The 16,572-nt window shown below is 36.8% G+C and overlaps 1 protein-coding gene and 1 long non-coding RNA gene across 3 annotated transcripts in view; one reads left to right on the forward strand and one right to left on the reverse strand.

The window, feature by feature from the left end:
- Positions 1–3,196: 3,196 nt before the first annotated feature.
- Positions 3,197–4,869, reverse strand: LOC113564605. The gene is made up of 2 exons (XR_003408124.1): positions 4,691–4,869; positions 3,197–3,556 (listed from the first exon to the last, which is right to left on the reverse strand). It is a non-coding gene; the product is annotated as an uncharacterized LOC113564605 (long non-coding RNA).
- LOC6541787 (2-oxoisovalerate dehydrogenase subunit beta, mitochondrial) overlaps positions 3,911–16,572 on the forward strand; it is a 37,539-nt gene continuing 24,877 nt past the window's right edge. The window contains exons 1-3 of one of the 2 annotated variants that reach the window (XM_026982842.1): positions 3,911–4,048; positions 4,222–4,389; positions 4,446–4,523. In XM_026982842.1, coding sequence (XP_026838643.1) covers positions 4,286–4,389; positions 4,446–4,523 — 182 coding nt within the window. In that variant the 5' untranslated portion in view covers positions 3,911–4,048; positions 4,222–4,285. Of the gene's footprint in view, positions 4,390–4,445; positions 4,524–16,572 lie in introns of both variants that reach the window. The other variant, XM_001970895.3, reaches the window with a different exon arrangement.

Raw genomic sequence — 16,572 nt, forward strand, 5'->3', positions numbered from 1 at the left:
ACTGCGATTGACAAATTTTCCAAACTGGCTCAAGCACGAATAATTAAATCTAAAGCGGTGGAAGACATTCGACTCCCATTAAGAGACCTTGTCTTTTATTTCGGCGTTCCCAAATACATCGTAATGGACAACGAAAAGGCCCTCAATTCAGTCTCAATAATTTTTATGATCAAAGACCAACTTAACATTGAAGTTTTTCGAGTACCACCCTATAAGAGCACAGTCAATGGACAAATCGAGAGATTCCATTCTACACTCTCAGAAATAATGAGGTGTATTAAGAAGGATGGAGTTCATAGGAATTTCGAAGAATTGTTGGATAGAGCTGTGTACGAGTATAATTACTCGATCCATTCGGTCACAGGGAAAAAACCGCTCGAGGTTTTCTTTGGGAGAGTATCGACAGTCAGTCCCGAAGATTTCGAAAAAACTAGGCAGGACAATATAGACAAATTAAGACAAAAACAAAACCAAGACCTACAATACCACAACAATAAACGAAAACCCATTAAAACGTACAAGACAGGCGATGAAGTTTATGTTAGAATTAATGCCAGATTAGGTTCAAAGCTATCACCCAAATTCAAAAGGGAAATAGTTAAAGAAAACAAAGAAACCACTATAGTAACAGAGACAGGCAGGACAGTACATAAAATTAACCTAAAGAATGATTAACACTTTTTGCAGAATACTGACTCTTGGGACACTGACCGGAGCAGACGCAACCATGGAAATTACGAACTATACGGACGTACAAACAGCGACGATTCATAAGGGAATAGGTAAAATAAGAAATTCAACAACCAGACTAATACATGTCATCGATTTGAAGCATATCGAAGACACACTAAATAAACTATCTGGACACATAGAAAATAACCTAAAAACTACGGACAATTACCACATCCTGAACCACGAAATGAACCAAACTTTCTCCACTTTCTACACCATTAACTCCCTCTTCCATAACAATAGACCCGTTAGAGCCATTAATTTACTGGGAACCGCATGAAAATAAGTGGCAGGTACCCCAGATCATGACGACTTTACATCCTTAGAAAACAACGTTAACGAAATAATAGACAACAATAATAAACAAGTACTAATCAATAACCAATTTAAGGTCAGACTTAATAAATTGTCTAGTGTCACTAATTCCATAACTAATTTTATTAGGAAAAATGATCACTTTACGGAAGAGATAACACTTAATCTTCAAAACCAAGTTAGGCTCATCAAAGAAGAAATAATAAATATAAAATATGCCATTCAATGGGCAAAAATTAACGTAATAAATACATTTCTATTAGGAGAAAATGAAGTTCAGGAAGTAAACAAAATTTTTGAAAATGGAAATCTAACGTCGTTATCCATAGAGGAAATGCTAGGTTTTTCAGACGTTTCAGTCTTACATAATAGAACGACACTTTTATAGAATAAAGAATACGAAAACATTTTAATCAAGCCAATCGTAAAGAATAATACAATCATCAATGTTAAATTCAAAGAGTTATTAATAAAAAATTACGAAATGTTTGGAATAATAAAAAATTGTAAAACTTTTAATAATATTAACATTTGTAACAAGAACGAAATCGTAGACCTAAGTAAGACATTATGTTTGCCTAGGCTTTTAGTAGGAGAACAGTCGCAGTGTGGATTTGGTAATGCAGATCATATCAAGACGATCGAAGAGGTCGACGATGGAATATTAATGCTCAACAACTTCAATGGCAAAATGAATGAAATGAAGCATTTGGTGGGCTCCTATGTGGTAAAATTCTTCAACGAGACTCTAAAGATAGACGATATGGAATTTGGCAACACCGAAGTGACATTGACGAGGCCAAACGCACCCATCATACAATTAACCCCTGAAGAGACAGAGAGAATCAAAATAGTTTCTCTGGAAAGATTGGAGAGTCTGCATGTCGGCAACATCAAGCTATTGCATAAGCTTAAGGTTGACAAAATCTTCATTAGAAGCACTATCATAATCTTATTCGGCATTTCACTGCTGATCACGGGTGCTTGTTTCCAAAACAGAAGAAAGCGAGAGAGGGTCATACTACAGGTCGCACCCCCCGAACTTAAGCAGAACAATGCAACATCAGCGAATAGCGCATCAACCGTCATACGAGTACCTCGCTTTAACGACCTGCCTTACTTCTAACGCTTGGGGACAAACGTCAAATAAAGAGGGAAGAGTTAATAAAACATAAATTCATCAGAATACCCCGCTTACGCAAACACATTCGAAGTGCAATGCACTTGACGAATTGCTGATCCATACCCACCACACGAGCATCCGCTCCACTAAAAATGCACTTGCCAAAAACGCTGACCTAGCGTCTGCACCACTTCCGCGACTTCAGCAACGAAGCCTCTGCCGCGACCAACACCAGCGACACTAAAGCCTCTGCCGCGACCAACGCCAGCGACACTGCTTTATTTAGGGCCAGCGTAGGGTAGAATATTTAGTCTAAAATTATCAATCAAAGTAAACGGTCTGTTGACCGTATAATAAAAACATTTATTTTTTTATAATCAAAAATATTCGTGTTTTTAATTTATATTCACCCTTGTACAAGCAACGCTGTCCATGATATATTTAAACACTTCGTGTAGAGTTGAAAAAAATACGTACTTTCAACTCCGGTGTCGACTTTCGACTCTCTCTCCTAAGGCTACACGCAGTGTCAGCTCATTTAGCACGTCAAAGCCCATTTACAATATCACAGACTTAGTGGCACAAATGGAAACTCACAACTGTCTAAATCGGACGCAGTTTAGCTCATAAAGATAATAAATAAAATCACATACATAATATATATCACAGAATACTGTGCATTGACAATATCACTCATCTTGATCATATATATTATTAGCATATCTTCTACCAGGGTATATACGAACAAGAGAGAACACTACGGTATACAGATAAAAATTGGCAAAATAAAAATTATAACCAAAAAATTCCAAACCTTATATAAAAAGTGTTGGCAGTTTTGGGCGGTTTGTGCGCTTAGCCTTTTTTTTGTATTCGCTGACAAAATCGCTGACAAGTTTGTAAAAGGAAAACGATTCCGATTATAAAAAGTATATAATATACATACGTAAATCAATATAAGTAGTGTGCAGGGGGGATCCCTCGCTGCAGTCAGTGGTATATTGCCGGTTGGCCGATGATCTCCAGGTGTCCCTTGTGCGGAGGCGGGGGGTAGTGAATTCACTTGAAGATTTATGATGATTATGTTGGGAAGATGACTGATAGATGACAGATAGCTATGGTAGCTTATAATGATAACGACAGATGCCGGAGTAAGTTTTATGAGCTTGTGCTCTGTATTATTGGATAATCCAAAACGAACTGACATAGCGGCTTCTGCCAATGTGTAGAGCTTTTGCCGGCTATGTGCGAGCTTCCGGCCAAATGCTAGGTCAGCAGTTTGACCGGTGCTGGTGAGCGCACGATTGGTCCGGTTAACTTACTTAACTTCTATATTTTTGATCGGGATGACTACCAGAGTTCATCTGGCCATGTCTGTCTCTTTCTCTGTAATATGTAATTGTGGAAACAAGAAACTGCAATTGGATTTTTTCGAATTTCTCAATAGTTTAGATTTTTTATATTAGAAGTAAAAATACTTATATACAAAACTAGCTTATTAGATAGGTGTACTCTTTTATAGGTGATGTGAATTTTGGCATTTCTGTCAAAACCCCAAGCAGCAAACTAACAAAAACTTCATTTAGTTTATTGTATTGCCAACATACAATAAATAATAATAATTTATTAGGTGATCGCTCACAAAGAATAAAGTTTTTTTATAATTTACTGTTTTTCCTTTTCATAAAGAGCGGTATTTCTGTTATCCATTTTGGTTTCGAGCTCGATCGATCAGCTTTTCTTAAAACACCGGTGCCTTGTATAAACGGGTCGCAACCATTTGCTTGCTGCCGCTATTTAAGGCGGCTTGTTGCAGCTGTATTGTGAATACCCCAAATAACATTAAAAACATGTAAAATGTCTAATTGCATGAAAATGGTATTAAAATAATTTATTAGGCCAAAATTCATTTTATTTTAGTAGCGGTCATAACAAGTGTTACGTAATTGTATTCTATAGCGTTTTCTATTCTGTGTTATTGTATATATATCAAAGAAAATGAACATTATAAGTGCTCATAGCTTGCATAATTATATTCGGTCCAATATAAGGTGCTCCTTGTGGATTCGATCATATTTTACCTACTACCCTACATGTTTGGGAACTGGAAAACGAATGAATATGTTTAACGCCATAAATAATGCAATGGATTTGGCGCTAGAGGAAGACAAATCGGCGTTGTTGTTTGGCGAGGATGTGGGGTTCGGTGGAGTTTTTCGGTCAGTAAAACATTTTAAATAGACCATATGATTTTTATTATGTTTGCATTCAACAGGTGTTCAGTTAATCTACGGGATAAGTACGGAAGTCGGCGCGTTTTTAATACTCCCCTATGTGAGCAAGGAATTGCAGGGTACGTTATTTTGTAGTTACTGTATTTAATATACAGTATGTATATATTTGGAGGGATATATATGAAGAGAAAGTCATCTTTAAAACTAACAATATATTTTGTTATATACGTATAAGTATATTAATAGAATATAGAAAAAGAGAAAAACACCAGGATTATTAAATTACCTTGGGTAGAAAGAAAAACTATATGAATATAACGTTAAAATTGATGAGCACTGTATCCCGATTTTGTTCTATGTAATTGGCGATGATCACATGCAAAACGATATTGTTATTGGCCGCGAAATATTTAATCAGGGTTTCCATCCAAAATAATAAAATTATGTACTGGTAGCGAGCCTGCCTTTATTGATACCGTACTTGAAGGACAAGATAAAATAAAACTAATTCATTGTTGTCAAAGTACTCTAATTGTTTTATAAAATATATTCCATATACTAAATTTAAAGTTGGCGAAATTAAAATTAAATAAATCGATCCATGAAACACTGTTCTAAGTTATTAAGTCCATGAGCTGTTGAAATGTAATATAATAAACAGCTAAAAAAAAACAGCGGTTTTGATAGACTTTGTGTTGACTATAGAGAGCTTAGTTCAAACACAATCGCCGCTAAGTACCTGTTACCACTTATACAAGACCAAATAAATAAACTTCGGGGGGTTAATTATTTCACATGGTTAGATATGGCCAGCGGATACTATCAAAATCCATTAAATTCTGAATCCATTGAGTATACAGCATTTGTGACGCCAGATGGCCAATATGAGTTTATGTCAATGCCATTCGGGCTTAAAAATGCGCTCTCTGCTTTTCAACGCTTAGTAATACAGGCGCTCGGTGATCTAGCCAATTCATATGTCATTGTCTATATGGATGATATTATAATAACTGCTGAAAAACAATGTGAGGCTTTAGAAAGATTAGAGATTGTTTTAAATATTTTGACAGAGACTGGGTTTTCATTCAAAACTACAAAGTGTTCTTTCCTGAAAACATCAGTTCAATATTTAGGTTTCTGTGTTAGTGCTGAAGAAATTCGTCCAAACTTTCAGAAAATTGTAGCATCGATTGCCCTTTCACCTCCAGTCTGTTACAGCAATAAGGCAATTTATCGGATTGGCACCATATTTCCGACAATTTATTATGGGATTTTCTCAGTTGATGCAACCGTTATCTTTTTTAACTTCAGAGAAAAATAAATTTATTTGGAAAACAGAACATGAAGAATATGGAAGATGGTTATGGTTATTTTTACCCTTACTGATAAACCAGTCCTTGTTATTTTTGACCCAATCTATCCAATTGAGCTACATACAGATGCAAGTTACAGTGGATACGGTGCAATCTTATTGCAGAAAATTCATAACAAACCCCTAGTAATAGAATACTATAGTAAAACCAAAGACCCTAGAATAATAAGATGCGTAACGCCATACGATTTTTTTGCACACGGTTTTTTCGTGCTGGCTCTAGAGTGGCTCCAGGCTCTCTCGAATTTTTGTTCAAGAGCCAGAGAGAGTGCTCTAGAGCCAGCAGCTCTCTTGTACACATACAGAAACAGCCGATCACTGTATGTGTGCACACGTATGCTCATAAATTGTAAAATTGACAAAATATGCCCTTCACTTCAGAAGCTTATGGCTTTTCAATCTATATTATTTGTATTAGATTGCCACCAAGTAAAAAACTCTGATTTTGCATTGCTTTAACATGATAATTATTTAAATAAATCATAATATAATAGATGAATAAATGTACATAATAATACCTAATTCATTTCATAGATTACTTTATACTAGAAAATATGTCGTTAGAGTATTCAGTCGCGAGGTGGAAGAAAAATTTGAAGTTAGTGATTCTTAGGTGCGCGCAGGTCCTGCCTTAAGAATTCAACTTTATGCAATAAACAGGTTGCATATTAAGTTTTTAAACTATTTGGTATATTTATTAGTACAAATTAATAATAAATTAATTAAATAATACCTAATTTATTTCATAGATTACTTTATACTAGAAAATATGTCGTTAGAGGTTTCAGTCGCGACGTGGAAGAAAAATTTGAAGTTAGTGATTCTTAGGTGCGCGCAGGTTCTGCCTTAAGAATTCAATTTTATGCAATAAACAGGTTGCATATTCAGTTTTTAAACTATTTGGTATATTTATTAGTACAAATTACTAATATACAAGTAAAAAAAAATAAGCATGCTTATGTAAATGATCAATTTTCAGTATTTGAAGTGCAAATATTATTTTGTTGCATGTTTTTGTTATATTCTAATTTGATATTTTTAAAAACATCGCAATCTTGCGGGTGTATAAAAAGGCGCGTTAAATTTATTGTTTCTTTTTTTAGTTCCTCCTAATCCGTTTGTTTAAAGCTGACAAAAAGATAGAGCTCATCGTTTGCTACTATTTTTCCAAATTTTAATAATATAACCGCATTTTTATTCAATAAAAGTTTATATGTAAAATTAATATGTAATGTATGTAAGCGGTAGGTAATTCGAGCGCCGATTTTAACTAACGAACTTCTTAAAAAAAATAATAATCACGGCAACAATTTTTAAATAATATTTCATTAGATCAATTGACGAAATTGACCAAAACAATAATCAAATTCGTTTCTTAGATCAAAATTGATTTCGGACCGAAAATCGTCTTCTAGCACAACTAGCACACATGCACACTTTTTTGCTTACTGTTTTCACTCACACAAGCAAGTGAATTCTATTTTCACAATCATTTTCTCCCAAACAATGGAGAGTCATGTCAACGATATAAGCACGGTTCTAAACACTGTGCGATGCAGGCATGAGAGTGTCAGTTGAAAAATCGAAGTTCTTTAAAGAGAACGTAGAATATTTGGGAATTCCCGAGGAGGAATTAAAACTGAGAAGGTTAAGGCTATAAAAAAGTTTCAACCTCCATCCACATTGTTCAGCCTCAGGTCATTTTTGGGATTGGCCAGTTATTATAGATGTTTCATAAAGGGGTTTGCTAGCATCGCAAGACCTCTGACGAGTATTTTAAAAGGTGACAACGGAAAAATTGGTGCAAACCACTAAAAGAAAGTCAAACTGGAACTGACCAACGAGCAGCGAAAATCATTCGAAAAACTAAGAAACATCCTAGAGTCTGAGGATGTCATGTTGGCATACCCAGATTTCACTCAGCCATTTGACTTGACCACTGACGCCTCTGGAAGCGGCCTAGGGGCTGTTCTTTCACAGAAAGGTCGTCCGATCACCATAATTTCTCGCACGTTACGCGAAACCGAGATTTCAATGGCAACAAATGAACGAGAACTACTAGCAATAGTATGGGCACTTCAAAATCTCAGAAACTATTTATATGGCGTAAAGAAGTTAAACATATTCACCGACCATCAAACAGTGACCGGTTCAATAAAAATCCGAGTCCCAGGCTCAAAAGGTGGAAAGCGTTTGTTGATGAACATAACGCACAAATGTTCTGCAAGCCAGGAAAAGAAAACCACGTAGCCGACGCCTTGTCGCGACAAAACGTAAATGCTTTAGATAATGAGACACACTACATCGCTACTATCCACAGCGAGGAGTCGTTGACCTACACTGTAGAGTCAACAGAAAAACCTGTAAACTGTTTTAGGAACCAAATAGGGATCGAACAGGCGGATTTCCCGTCTATAAAGTCAATCATCCTTTTTAAATCAAAAACGCGTCACATTGTGCGATTTACAAACCGCACAACATTGCTTCGTAAAAATAGATGTCGTCAATGCAATCCACTGCGAGCTACCTATACTCGCCTTCATTCAGCACGATTTAATCGTCGCTTTCCCTCGAAGAAATTTAGACATTGTAAGAGCTTGGTCATCGATATAACAAACAGTACCGAACAAAGGGAAATTATGACCACGGAACACAATAGAGCCTATAGAGCAGGACAGGAAAATGTAAAACAGGTCCTTCGTAACTACTTTTTTTCCAAAAATGGGCCAGCTAGCGGCAGAAATCACCGCAAATTGCAGAACGTGTTCCAAAGCAAAATACAATCGTCACCCAGTACAACAAACCATAGCGGAAACTCCAATTCCCGGTTATACTGGGGAAATTATCCATATAGATATATTTTCAACTGATCAAAAGCATTTTCTAACTTGTATCGACAAGTTTTCAAAATTCGCTGTAGTCCGTAGATATCAATACTCCTATACTACAACTAATAAATCTGTTCCCCAAAATAAAAACAGTTTACTGCGACAATGAAAGGTCTATCAAATCACAAACCATACGAACCATCCTAGAAAGTAGGTATGGTATACAGGTCTCAAATGCGACCCCGTTGCACAGCACATCTAATGTCCAAGTTGAGAGATTTCATAGCACCCTAGCGGAAATCGCACGGTGCATCAAGATAGACCAAAATATAATTGTTGCGACCGACCTTATTCTATTTGAAACAATAGAATATAACAGAACTGTCCATTCTGTTACAAATAAAAAGCCTCACGAAATAGTTAACGCTATGCCACCAGATCTTGCGGGCACAATAAGAGACAAGATCAAAGAGGCGCAAGGGAAAACACTTGGGTACTCGAATGCAGACAAAGGCAATAAGCAGTACCAAGTAGGCGAAAAAGGCTGGTTAAAAACCAACAGATGCCTGGGTACCAAATTAACGCCACTCTGCTCAGAAGAGGTCATTGAGGCTGATCTGGGCACAACAGTGCTTATTAAAGGGAGGGTGGTCCATAAGGACAACTTTTAGAAAAATAAGATGATGAATAGATGAATTTAAGATAAGATAAGATAAGAAATCATGTACAACATGAAAATAAAATCTTAGATTTCGAGGACGGTAGCATGGTCGCGGATTGCGGAGCGGAAACCTTCGCCGTCAAGAACTGTAATGTATCAGAGGGCACCACCTTTTGCAGGAGATCAAAAGCGCCAACCTGCGCACAGCAACTTATCTCTGGTATGGTTGCCCATTGCAACACCCAGCCTGGACACTTAGAACCGGTCACCATAATCGAAGAGGGAATGCTCATCACCAACGATATAACCATAAATATCACCGACGAAAAAGGAATAAGCCAGATAATATAAATGGATTACATTCGACAATATCAAGCGAAAACGGTCGTGGTCGAAGGCCGGTGAATCGTCCCAAAAAGTGGCTAAGCCGGGATTGACGGCCAGGAAGGTTTTGCTGTGTGTTTGGTGGGATTGGAAGGGAATCATCCACTATGAGCTGCTCCCATATGGCCAGACGCTTAATTCTACCATCTACTGCGAACAACTGGACCGCTTGAAGCAGGCGATCGACCAGAAGCGTCCAGAATTGGCCAACAGGAAGGGTGTAGTGTTCCACGAGGACAACGCTAGACCACACACTTCGTTGATGACTCGTCAGAAGCTACGGGAGCTCGGATAGGAGGTTTTATCGCATCCACCATATGGCCCGGACATAGCGCCAAGTGATTACCACCTGTTCCTGTCCATGGCGAATGCCCTTGGTGGTGTCAAGTTGAACTCAAAAGAGGCTTGTGAAAAGTGGCTGTCCGAGTTCTTCGCAAATAAGGAGGGGGGCTTCTACGAGGGAGGTATTATGAAGTTGCCGTCTAGATGGAAACAGATTATCGAACAAAACGGCGCATATTTGAAATAAATCCGATCACTATAACACTTTTTATAAAGCATTGAATAAAGAGCAAAAAAGCGGAAGGGAGATATTTGCCAACCTATTATCAGGAACTTACATGGTATCGTATACCAACAATATTAAAATGAACGGCACCCTTTACGTCAATAATATCGGAACATCAAAAAAGAAAGCCGCTGTTTCAGCCATGGCTCAAGTAAACGTTCTGAGGCATCTAGAGCGCCTTAGTCTGTCATCGATTCACATCAACCTCCTTCAACCTGAATGCCATTAGGCAACACCTGGATTTTTTTCTCTGCCTCCTCAACAGCCTCAATAACCCTGGTCATCATCCTTCTTGTTTACCGTCTGGAAGCCAAACGTCAACAACCATCTAAGACCGTAGAATCTTGGGACGGCTTCATCTTAGGACAGGGAGGAGTTAACACGAGCATGTTGGAGGGGTGCACCGACCCCGTCGAAATGCCATCCAAGACCGGGTGCACCAACAATAACATCGTCAACGCTGAGCCAGACTAGTAATGCATTTCGCTTTAGCGAAAGCGAAACATGTAAGTGAGATCTTTATTTTCAATTTATCTCTTTTAACGTCAAACAGACATGTGTGCCATATATTTTTCAAATAAAGAAATAAAACAAATAAAAAGAGTGATCGCAATTAAATGTTCAGGTATAGTGAATTTCATTTACAAATTAAAAAAAAATAATTAAAAAATGTTTTTCATACATTGTTTTTTTTTTTTTTTTTTAAATTGTAACCGTGTCAGTAACGAAAACAACGACAGTGACAACCTATTATTACGTGATCATACGCCTTTAGTATGACTTAATAATATTAAAGAGCAAACATGAAATTACAAAGATGGAAAATAATGTTGAACGAATTTGATTACAAAATTAAATATCATCCGGGCAAGGAAAACCATGTAGCGGACGCCCTTGTCTGCACAAAAATTGAAGAAGCCATGCTAGGTGAAGTCGCAGATAGTGCAAACACAACATTCCACAGCGCGAGTGAAGATAATTTAAATTACATATCAATAACCGAAAGACCACTTAATTATTTATCTAGACAGCTAGAACTAGAAAAGGGAAACAGCGACACAAATTACGTTGGCTTACGTTGCCATTATTTTCAAATGTTTAAAATCAAGATAATCAATAAAGAAATGACAGTTGAAGTAGCCAAGAACATCATTAAGGAATATTTGTGCACTAAGAACAGCGCAATTTACTTCCCTAATAACGATTTCTATCTCACCGGAAGCCAAATATTTCTATCATGCATAGACTCCTATTCGAAATTTGCATCACTCATTGAGGTGAAAAGTAGAGATTGGTTAGAGACAAAGAGGGCTAAAACGAAAATATATTTATGGAAAACCATAGGAGATGAAATCGGACAAAGACTCAGCATTCATGTGCATAGATCTGCAGAATTGGTTAAGATCTGAGGGCGCAAACATATCCGTCACTACAAGTAAAAACGGAGTGTCCGATATAGAGAGGTTCCATAAGACCATAAATGTGAAATTATGAATCATTGGCAGCGAATAAAATATAGAAGATAGATGTACAAAGTTTGAAAAAATCCTATTTGTCTACAACCGCAATACTAAACATAACACTACCAAAAGAACTCCGGCAGATATCTTTTTGTATGCAGGAAGCCCAGACGTTAATGTACAGCAAAATAAAATCGACAAAATCAATAAACTTAATGAGAAGAGACATGAGTTTGAAATTAACACGAGATATGGACAAACCCCCCTTGTAAAAAGCGAGGTAACCAACCCATTCAAGAAAACAGGACAAATCGAACAATTAGATGAAAAACATTTCGAAGAGACAAATCGCGGTAGGAAAATCGTACACTATAAGTCAAAATTCAAAAAGCAGAAGAAAATTAATAATAGTAAATACGATAATTCCAGACAACCCGAAGAGAGTTAAGCGATGCCACATACTCCCCATATTACTTATCTGTATGATACCCCTTATCACCATGGTCCAATCCAGTGATATACAAGTAAACTCACTCAGTGCCACCAAAAGAAACTCCGATAAGCTACGAATACCATTATTTAAGCATAAATATAACAAAGACAATGCTAACATTTGAGAACCTAGTAGAAGAGGCAAATCTTTTCCCAAATGTGCCCCAAATTCAATACTTAGTTCCCTAAAACGGGAAATCAATGGACTAAGAATTATTTAACGAAGTAAAAGAGGTCTTTTAAATGTAGTAGGAACAGCGTATAAATATTTATTTGGCACCTTAGACCAGAACGATAGGGATGAGTTGGAAGTAAACATATTTAACCTTTCAGAAAATTTGGTGAAAAACCACGACATAAACATGGTCATAGACGTAATCAATAGCGGAATAGACATTATTAACAAGCTCAGAGCAGAGAAAGAAAAGAACCAACAGATCGCGATATTAATATTCAATTTACAACAATTCACAGAATACATAGAGGATATATAGAGGAATTGGGAATGCAGTTAATTAGGCTAGGAATCTTTAACCCGAAACTATTAAAACATGATTACTTAAAACAAGTAAACTTGGCTTAAAACAGATAAAAACGAAATTCTAATTACTTCCCATGTTCCAAGCGAAATCACAAAAGTTCCAATCTTTCAAGTAGTTCCTTACCCAGATAATATAAGTTAAAGAAAATTCCTAAAAAACGTATTGTAAAATAATCTAAACAAAACGAAGAACATTCGATACCAGATACCTATGTAAAAGAACACATTCAACACGAAAACAATATAGTGATGTATCCAATTTTAACGACAGGCCTAAGTCAATGGTTGGGGGAGTGCCATATCCTCAAGTCCCTTAATACATAGTGTATCAGAAAATAATGAAAACCACAAATAAAGTCACTGGAAAACCTATATTATTAGGCAAATATAATTTATTACTCAACATATTAAGTTATTACACCCTAGTATCAAAAAAATTATATGACATTTTAAGGAAACTCACTATTTTCCCGACTATTACAAATTAATTAAAAATATTAATAATGATTGCGTAGTCTGCGATATTGCAAAAACAGATCATAGACCAACGAACTTATTTTTGAAAAACCCCAGAAACAAACAACCCAAGAGAACTTAACGTAATTGATTTTTTTGATATCCCATTTACAAACAAAGGAATTAATAAACGCTTATGTAAAGCACTACAAGATATTCCAAATTATATGCGTTACGACTTTCGTTATTATGATAATGTGTTTAATCTTGTACCAAGCATATGAGTTCAAGAATATTCCTAAGAAACTTATTGTAAAATATTCTAAACAAAACGACGATCATTCGACACCAGAAACCAATGTAAAAGAACACATTCAAGCCAAAAACAATATAATGACGACCTGAGGACAGGCCAAAGTCAATGGTTGGGGGAGTGACATATCCTCAAGTCCCTTAGACTTCAGCATATGCCTACCGAGCATATACACAGTATAACCAATACACCCCACACTACCCATTATGTACCCAAGTAATACCAGATAAGAACCAGACTGTAATACGAATACAGGATGTTATTGAGACAAATCACCCACTGGTAGACTAAACATTCTTTGCCTAAACCCCAAATAATTGTCACGTTCCGACGTTCAAAGTTCGGACTCGCAAACTCGAAACCAAAAGTTTTAAATTTCAAATAAACAAAATCTTAAGAATCTAAGAGCACTTATAATTATAATTATATATTTTATTCATATTCAGTGTAATTTATATACTGGCTATGACTTAAAGAATTTCAGCATAATTTCTGAGTTTTGTTGTGTTAGCTAAGACTTGAATGTATGTATAGCTATCTCAGCTTCGGCTTCAGTAACTACGTTGGTATCAATGCGTAACTTGGGATCCATATAAAAAAGATCTTAATGGAGTGTTTAAAAATTATTTTATGAATGGATGAACATGGATAATAGATAGTTTCCTAAATAGCTATGAGTCATAACGGCATTCGTTCTCTTTTTTTCAAAAGCTGACGAGGTACAATTGGTAAAGTTGAAGTACATTCCTCAAATTGGGATTCTGTAAAGTTATTGGAAAAAAAAAATCGCATTTACATTTGACCAAATATAACATGCCATAAATAATAAATTTTAATTTTTAAAAGTAAGTTTTTCAAAAGTTTATGTACATGTTTTGTATTTTGCACAACAAATGAAAGCTATTTTTATACCCGTTATTCGTGGAGTAAAAGGGTATACCAGACTCGTTGAAAAGAATGTAATAGGTAGAAGGAAGCAAATTCATTCTCCAAATAAAAAACTTAAACTAATCCTTTGAAAAGCTTCACCCTCCAAAAGCCTCATAGTAAAAATTCTCTCAAGACACAAACGAATAGCACACAATCAAAGCTTAAATTATCGATAAGCAAGCATGTAAAGCTCCGTAGATCTTTAAAGTTTGTTAGAGCATAAGAATAATTTGGATAATTTGTTATTAAGTGACTCTGGTGTAATGAACTACAAATAAATCCATCAATTATATCCATCATTAATTATAAAATTGTCCTAGTAACTGTCCTAGTAAATCCGTATTCCTTTGACAATAAAGTGAGGAGGCAATTGTATGACTAAATTATCCCTTAGATTATGCACGCGAATTTTCCGCATCAAAGTGAATCGGTTGTTTTACAATTAAGGTGGCTCAATCGGTATCCGTCCAAGAACCTGTGTGGTCTTATTATAGGGTGCGTTATGAAAGTAATGCAACTAATGTAACTACCTGTCGTAGCACGCTCGGACCTGTCTGAAAATTTGGGGCGGAGTCTCTCCTTTCCAACGCGCTCGGTCTCAGTTCCCTCTGAGCAATAGAAGTGGTAGGACGTGTCGTAGAGCGAAGTCATTTATTCTGTTGTGTCACGGTGCGATGGAGCGTTCGCTGGAGCAGCGGTACGCCATAAAGTTTTGTGTGCGACTTGGCAAAAATGCATCGGAAACTTATCAAATGCTTCGAGAGGCCTTTAAGGAGGAGTGCATTTCGAGATCTCAGTGTGGAAGGTGGCACAAGGCCTTCAAGGAGGGTCGAGAGGAGGTCACCGACGATCCACGTTCCGGACGCCCAACAACAGCACGAATTGATGAAAACGTTCGCCGTGTGAGAGAAACTTTGCGTTCAGACCGTCGGTTAAGCATCCGGGCAATCGCTGACATCCTAAACTTGTCAACATTTGCGGTACATGGAATAGTGACGGAGGATTTGCAAATGCGAAAGGTCTGTGCGAAGCTTGTGCCGAAGGTGTTGATGGAGGAGCAGAAAAACGTTGGAGTTTTGCGCTGTGAAGAATTGTTGGAATCGATTAGAAATGATCCAGGTTTTTTAAATTTTACTGTAACTGGGGATGAATCCTGGATGTTCGAGTACGATCCAGAATCCAAACGACAGAGCTCCGAGTGGCATTTTTGCCAAGTCGCACACAAAACTTTATGGCGTACCGCTGTTCCAGCGAACGCTCCATCGCACCGTGACACAACAGAAAAAATGACTTCGCTCTACGACACGTCCTACCACTTCTATTGCTCAGAGGGAACTGAGACCGAGCGCGTTGGAAAGGAGAGACTCCGCCCCAAATTTTCAGACAGGTCCGAGCGTGCTACGACAGGTAGTTACGTGACAATGAAACCATGCGCATTACTTTCATAACGCACTCATATTAAAATACCTTATTTAGTCGCCCGCTACGCAAAGCAAGACCGAGACTAAGGTATTAAATAATACACCACAGTACACTGTACTTCACATAAGATATAAGACTCGACATATTGTATCACTCTGTGAACAAGAACAATAAATAATAAAACTAAAATAGCATTTTCTGTTCATAATCTAACCCTACTCCTTCGACAAATACGCAAAGTGCCGCAGTTGTCTAGAGAGTCTAGGATTCTCAGTTCGTTTATTAGACAAATTAAATACCTGCCCAACTTATACCCAACAAATAATGTTCGACCGAAGATCCACAAAGGTCAATTATAGTATACACAAGACCGACGTATACAAATCAGAAAATTCAACAACCCGAAAATTGTTCTATACCAGCCTGCGAACCAACTAGTACACGAAATCATGTTCAACAATCGCAAATGCCGATGTATAGTCGACACTGGCTCATCAATAAACGTTATAAACTTCGTTTTCACCATCTGACATTCAATTAGGAAGAAAAGTTTTAAGGGAAAATATAGTTTGTATAAACGGATTTAGAAAAGATACAATTATCAGTGGAAAAACATTCCTTCGCTAAGAACTTGAACTTTGTGATAAAAATCCATCAAGAAATTTCGAAACAATTATTCAAGAAAACCATTTTACAGCTGAAATGAACTACGCACTAAACAATGGCATTAAATATGGTCAC

This window comes from Drosophila erecta, unplaced genomic scaffold (genome assembly GCF_003286155.1).
Source record: "Drosophila erecta strain 14021-0224.00,06,07 unplaced genomic scaffold, DereRS2 tig00000219-arrow-pilon, whole genome shotgun sequence".
Taxonomy (NCBI): Eukaryota; Metazoa; Arthropoda; class Insecta; order Diptera; family Drosophilidae; genus Drosophila; species Drosophila erecta.